This window comes from Nicotiana tabacum, chromosome 6 (assembly GCF_000715075.1).
Source record: "Nicotiana tabacum cultivar K326 chromosome 6, ASM71507v2, whole genome shotgun sequence".
Taxonomy (NCBI): Eukaryota; Viridiplantae; Streptophyta; class Magnoliopsida; order Solanales; family Solanaceae; genus Nicotiana; species Nicotiana tabacum.
This window is the reverse complement of record NC_134085.1, coordinates 50,053,586-50,060,602: the sequence shown is the minus strand read 5'-3', so window position 1 is coordinate 50,060,602 and position 7,017 is coordinate 50,053,586. Positions and strand designations below refer to the sequence as shown.

Below are 7,017 nucleotides of genomic sequence, written 5' to 3'. Positions count from 1 at the left end.
CAAAATTGACTATCGAAAAATTGAAAACAAGGGTTATCACTATCAATAATAACAGGTGGAGGAGGACGGGTAATAAGTCTGGGTCGGGGAGCCGGGGGAAGAGTAGTAGCTTAGCGACTAGATTCACCAATTTTAGATTTTCCCTTACCCTTACTACCAAATATTTTTTCAAAGAAAAGTCCATATTAATTATAATTACACAAACTAAAACAAACAAAAATATAATATTAAAACTTAAGAGTTGGAACGAGTTTACCGAATTGACGAACAACTTCTTGAAAATTGAATATCGTTGAAGACTTGAAGACTTGAATACTTCAATTCACCAACTAAACAATTTTTCACAAAATTGCAATAATAAAGTGAGCAATTATAGAAGAAAATTAGAGAGAGATTGATGAATTTGTGAGTAAAAATGAAAGAATGAGGGGGTATTTATAGTTGAGAATAAGGAAAAAGTGTAATTATAAAAAGTTTGGGGTTAAAACAAAGTTTGGGGGCCAAATGACTATTTTTTAAAAAGCCAATCGGCTAAAATTGCAGGCCAATGGCTAGTTTTTAAATTTCAGACCGTTGGCCTTTATTTTAATTTTTTTTTTTTTTTGAAAAATAGCCGTTTGGCCCGGTTGAACCTGCCCAGGCCCGCCTGCCGGTCCCAGGCTCGTGGTCTATTTGGTGAGGGCCGACCCACAGTGGGCTTTTAGGACCGTTAGGGACCAGCCTGTTTGGTCCGTTTGCTAGCGGTCCCAGGCCGGTCCCGGGCTGGGCCCGACCCACAATACACCCTTAACGTGGACATTCAATTGGATCAATTAGTTCACGTACTTAGCGCTCACCAACTTGAGGTTGAAAACAGCCATCAAGAAGTTACCATTGTGGACGAAACTAAAATTCAAGTCGAGAAACAAAAATTTGAATGCCAAGTACGTGACAAAAATTTGAATGCCACGTTGAAAACAGCCATCAAGAAAACTCTAGCATCATTGGAAAATATTTGACGATATTTTGGAGTTTGACTTTAGCCCCTGATGTAAAGAGAATGTGACAAATCAAGGAAAAGTGAAATTTGTGCTATTTGGACTCATTTCAATCACTTAACGACATTGTGCTCGGGAAGTGATACGGAAGTAAGGCTAGCCATGCCAAAAAGAGAGTTAATGGAAGTGGCACAAGATGCTTACATTTCTAGAGTTTTCTGTGCCAAAACGAGAAAATCACATTCCTCACTTAAATTCCAAGAAATGCAAAATGAGACAATTTATGCTTTGCCACTTCAAATTGGCACCACAACCCTATGAGCATAGTTGCAAACTTGAAGCTAGTTTGGGGAGCCAATTCAAATATTCGTAGTGGCGATAAAAAAAGACCACTTAGCTCTCTGCAACATCAATAGCATTGATGCATCACAGGGAGTCCCTTACCTCTATCTTTCGATTACATGCGTTCGAGACAATGCATGCTTTTAAATTGGGGTGGGATATGTGAAAACCTATGTCCGGAAGAAAATATATAGACAGAGATAGATAAGTAGGAAAGGGGACTGCATGTGCTACGGATCAGATCAAGTAAAATAGCTCACCACAAAGTCTCCAACTAATATTCCTACTCGTCCTAATGGGTACCTCCAATACCTGCATCAGATGTTGCACAAAATATGCATAAGTGTAGTATGAGTACAAAACCACGGTACTCATCAAGTATCAAATCTAGCCTCAATTAAATAGTGGCGAGGGGTCGACATCAACATTTACCATCAGTCAAATAATCAGGTGAAAAATATATTGGGTACAAAATGTGATATTATCAAATAGGTACGAAATCCAGAAATACCATATATGTAAAATTTAGGCATGCTTTGCAGAATAAGAATTCAAATTAGATATCAACTATTTTAATTCCCTAAGACATGATGTATATCAACCAACAACATTATAAAAGCTACTACATGAGTCCAATATATATATAAATGCATGCTCAAGACCCATTCTCAATATCTCAAAGCACAAATCCATGTGCCTGACACAGGCTACCTGTCCAAACCAAGCACCAAATCTTAGTGCCTACGCTCACAGGGTCCAAAGTACTATGGGTAATCACCTGACTCCGGAGTGATGGATCAATACCTAAGCATCATCTAACAATCAATGATCAATAACAAATAATCATTATCCGCTCATGGTGTCCGTAGTACCAAAATCCTCAACTTTTCACAATATTCAATTCTCCAACTCATGCATATGTGTTTGAAATAGAGAAAATGCATAAAGTACCTATTAACTTGTCCGGAAAAATTATTTACACCTAAACTTTACGGGCGACCTTTTACCCCCCTATTCTAAACTTAAGTGAATTTAATACCCTCTTGAGTGATGACATGGCGTAAAACGTGTAGTTATGCGCGTGAAGGCAAAAAAAAATAACTTAAAACTAATTTAATGGTCCAGGTGTCACTTTCCTATTGGATATTATAACTAATTAACTTAATACTACTTTTTTCTCTTTTCTTATTCATTTTTCTTTTCTTTTTCGTTTTTTTCTCTTTCTTCATTTAACAGAAGCAGTGAACTGGGTGCTACTTTGGCTAAAATATCCATTTCCGGTGACCTTATTCTTATCTACATCATTCTTCAATTGAGATTTTCTCCATCCGATTTTTCATGTATTTGCTGAAAAATACCTCTTTAGAACCAGAAATAGTGTTTAAAAGAAGACAAGGTGTCACCGGAAAATTCTCCGGCCGAAAAAAATTTATAGGTCCTTAACTAGTGGCTCTGCATCTCAGGTTTTATTCACTCTTCCAATACAAAACTAGGAGGAATAAAGTGACAAAAATTCTACTAAGGAAACCCATACGAAGGAAACTAGGAGCACAAACCCAACTCATCAAAAAATAGGTACCAACGATACCAAACTTTCCGGCCAACCCAAAATTTCTCTCTATCCCAAGCTTTCCGACGCTTTTTCTCCTTAAATTCGTGTAATGTCAAAGCCGCAAATAAATTTATCTACAATGAAAAAAGAAGAATAGAGATAGAGTTATTTAAGGGAGGTTATGACTGTGAATGACTTCCACAGTGGCAACGGCAAAAATAATGAAGAAGAAAGGTGAAGAAGATGAAATGAAAAAAATATAGAAAAGGAAAGAAGAAGCATATATATATATATATATATATATATATATATATATATATATATATATATATATATATATATATATATATATATAATAGTATATATATATATAATAGTGTAACATTTGATACATGTATAGCGCATGTTCACACAACCCACCACAAGACTGATTCAGTATTTTGAATGAGGTATTAAATTCACTTAAGTTTAGAATAGTGAGGTAAAAGGTCGCTCGTAAAGTTTAGGTGTGTAAATGATTTTTCCGAACAAGTTTAATGGGTACTTTATGCATTTTCTCTTTGAAATTATATAATAAGGAAACACCAAACATAACAATAATGATACGAATGTAAGCTCATATGGCTAAAAGATGGCTATAGCTAATTATGTTATTTAATTTATCACAGCAATTCAATAAGCTATTTCAACATTCAAAGTCAAATTATAATATTTATCATGAGTAAATTAACCTATGTAACCACCAAATCATAAGGCAATAAGAAAAGGATATGACTACGGCTCAATAAGAAAGGTCAACATGGTAAATAATCCTTTTGCCCGATTCAACGAGTTATAGCGTTAAGCACGCTTCTAAGTCATAATTATGAGACATCATGTAGTCTTAGAGTTGATGAAAAATGGATGATAATTGCACATAATACAAACAAGGCATATCACAAGTCAAACCCTACCGAATATGGTTGTAACCTAGCTACGCATAAATACTTGCCACTTCGCATATACGTGGCGCCTAAATCAAGCAATAAGTAGAAAATAGATCACCTATTGGAGGAATTTTCTTTTACAAGGATAGACAAGAGACTTACCTCTTCTTGGGCTAGCTTCAATCCACAACCGCCTTTCCTTTTAAATCCATCTCCAAACGACTTGAATCTAGCAAAATATTACTCAATAAAGTCAATTAAAACTATAGAAATCAACTCCAAACAAAAAAGCTTCCATCTTTAATCAAATCCTCAAAAGTCAACATTGGCCCACATGGAAAAACCGGAGTCTAGGGGTAGATCCCGACTACCCATACCCCACGAGCCCAAATAGGTTATTCGATTCCAAAATTAAGTCCAAATCGGTAATCAAATCCCCAAATTACACCTTCTTAGGTTGCATACAAAAACCTCAAAATTCTCTTCGAAATTCCATGTTTTAATCCATGGGAATCAAGATGTATAATCAAATCCATGTAGAAATTATTTACCCTCAAATTATTGGGTAAATCTTTTCCAAGATCACCTCTTCCTGAGCTCCAAAACTCAAAACTAAAGAAAAATGTGTGAAAACTCGAAGTATATAAGGTATGCCAGTCATTCTTCGCATCTACGGTCACTTTGTCGCAGATGTGACACTGCTTCTGCGACAATACAATCGATTTTGCGCAAATTTTGGTACGTTTTAGGCTGTCCATAGTCTCAAGTCTCACTATGCATTTTGCAGGAACTTTATACAACACAGGAACATTAGTATATAATAACGTTGCTAAGAAGGATCATATCCGGAAAAGAGCCAATCTTTTGGAATTACTAATAAATTCACGGACAAATAAGAGAAAATTGGGCAACTAACATGTTAGTTGCTTTGTCTGAAGAAGTATTCAACTGCATATAAAATGAAGTTGCTCCTTAATGGCAATTATGATATTGCTCATTTTCAGTTTATTTAAATTTATTTATGATCAATTAACAGAAGTTATCTAGAGTTAAACGAAATAGAAAAGGGGCCAAAGGAAAATACAAGCATAGCAAAATCCTAGGATGAGATAGAGATCAACTGCCAGCCCAGAAAAGTTTGGTAATCTAATCTATTTTAGAAACGGAAAAAGTTTTATTACCCTGTATAACAAACGAAACAAAGCTCAAAAAACAGAAAGTACCATAGCACTAATTAGTTTCACTGGAAAAGCTCATTAAATTGGATTAGAATTGGCTCACAGCATAACAAATCTCCATACATGAACTATTTTGGTTCATCAAGTTAAATTCCAAAGGAGAAAATCATTGCCTTGCGTCATTACATTGCTCATCGTCATAAAACAAACTCAACTTATGACTGACTTATTAAGACGGCAAACCAAGATAGTACTAATAAAGAAATTTATCAGAATACTTCAAAGATAATACAGTAGCATCTCTTACAATGTAGCTCAGCCTGTCTGATGGAAAAAATCAGCCAACCATTTCATCAAACATCTGGCGTTCTCAAAATTTGTATCAACCAAATCGAAGACATGGTCCTCCACTTCTGTCTCCCTAATTTCCACTTCACCTCCCCATCCACTTCCCTTCAGCGCCTCATAGTAAGTCCAGCCTCTATCTTTGTAAAAATCACTTCCTGCAGTACAAATCAGAACTTTAGGACAAACAAGCCTGGATAGCAAACTTGGGTGAACCGTCGGATTAAATCTAGGATCATCACTTCTGGGATTTTCCGGACAAATATATGTCCAAATCTTATTAGGCTCATCATTTCCGAAAAAGGGGTGAATTAATGTCATCCCAACAAGTCTCAAGCCAATCGTGTGTTTATCTTCATCTACACTTGCGCGCATCATCATGTTATGAGCAATATTAGCTCCGGCACTATCACCCGCCAAGAAAACCCGAGAAAAATCAGCATGGGTTTTTAGCCATGGATCAGTTCCTTGAGCAACCCATTTCATCACAGCCCAGGCATCATCGTAGCACGCAGGGATTGTGTGTTCTGGGGCTAATCTATACTCCACAGATATGGCCAGCACATTATTGATAATGGCTCCAACCTCAACAACGACTTGATGAAAGCTATGTGTGAATCTTTCAAGATCAGACACAAGAATTCCACAGCCTACATGCCTCAAATGAATGGAGCTGTAGAGGCCGTCATCAAGAATATCAAGAAGATACCGAGGAAAATGATAGGGAAGCATAAACAGTGGCACGAAAAGTTATCATTTGCTCTATTAGGGTATCGCACCATAGTCCCACATCAATCGGGGTAACCCCATATATGATGGTTTATGGAACATAGGCTGTCATTCCCGCTGAGGTAGAAATTCCTTCCCTAAGGATCATACAAGAAGCTAAACTCGACGACGCAAAGTGGGTAAAAAATCATTATGAGCAATTAGCCCTTATAAACGGAAAGAGAATTAATGCAGATTGTCATGGTCAACTCTATCAGAACAGAATGTCTAGAGCCTTCAACAGGAAAGTCAAGTCAAGACAGTTCACACCGGGGCAGCTGGTGTTAAAGAAAATTTTTCCGGATCAAGAGGAAGCCAAAGGGAAGTTCTCTCCCAATTGGCAGGGTCCATACATGGTTCACCGGGTTCTGACAGGAGGAGCCCTCATACTTGCAGAAATGGACGGCGAAATCTGGCCAAAGCCGATCAATTCGGATGCAGTCAAGCGTTACTATGTGTAATCTTTATGCTTCCCTTATATGATGTAATTGAACTACGCCTGACTTGATTCCCGTTTAGGAGGGGATACGTAGGCAGCCCTATGGGTTCGGTCACAATTCAATAAAAATTCCATCTCCCCCCGCAATTGGAAACTGGGGTAGAAATTTGAGGAGGACCCTCAAAATTCCGAAGTAATTTCAGCCGATCGTCGCGCAAGCAATAGTCAGAAATGTCAACCCATCAAATTGGGGCAGAAATTTGAGGAGGACCCTCAAAATTCCGTAGCAAGAGAGGTTGTAATGTCCCGAACCACGCCACAGTCGTCGGTTCATTTAAAAGCTATTTTAATTATACACTTATGTCATACTTTTACAAAATTATTGCATGCTTTGTTTAGCAACGCTACCCCAATGATACATACAGTATCGCTAGATCAAAGCCGAGCAGGTCAAGCAAAGCCAGCGAGGACACGAACTAACCTCCCCCTT

General features: G+C 37.3%; 1 protein-coding gene across 1 annotated transcript; it reads right to left on the bottom strand.

The window, feature by feature from the left end:
- Positions 1 to 863: 863 nt before the first annotated feature.
- On the bottom strand, positions 864 to 6,488 carry LOC107803085 (2-hydroxyisoflavanone dehydratase-like). The gene is made up of 3 exons (XM_016626698.2): positions 5,283 to 6,488; positions 3,960 to 4,026; positions 864 to 1,631 (listed from the first exon to the last, which is right to left on the bottom strand). Exon 1 carries the CDS (start codon positions 6,050 to 6,052, stop codon positions 5,291 to 5,293), a length of 762 nt encoding a protein of 253 aa, XP_016482184.2. The 5' UTR covers positions 6,053 to 6,488; the 3' UTR covers positions 864 to 1,631; positions 3,960 to 4,026; positions 5,283 to 5,290.
- Between the last annotated feature and the right edge of the window lie 529 nt (positions 6,489 to 7,017).

Coding starts and splice junctions, on each gene's coding strand:
- LOC107803085 (XM_016626698.2), bottom strand. CDS start 6,052: ATGCTTCCCTATCATTTTCCTCGGTATCTTCTTGATATTCTTGATGAC.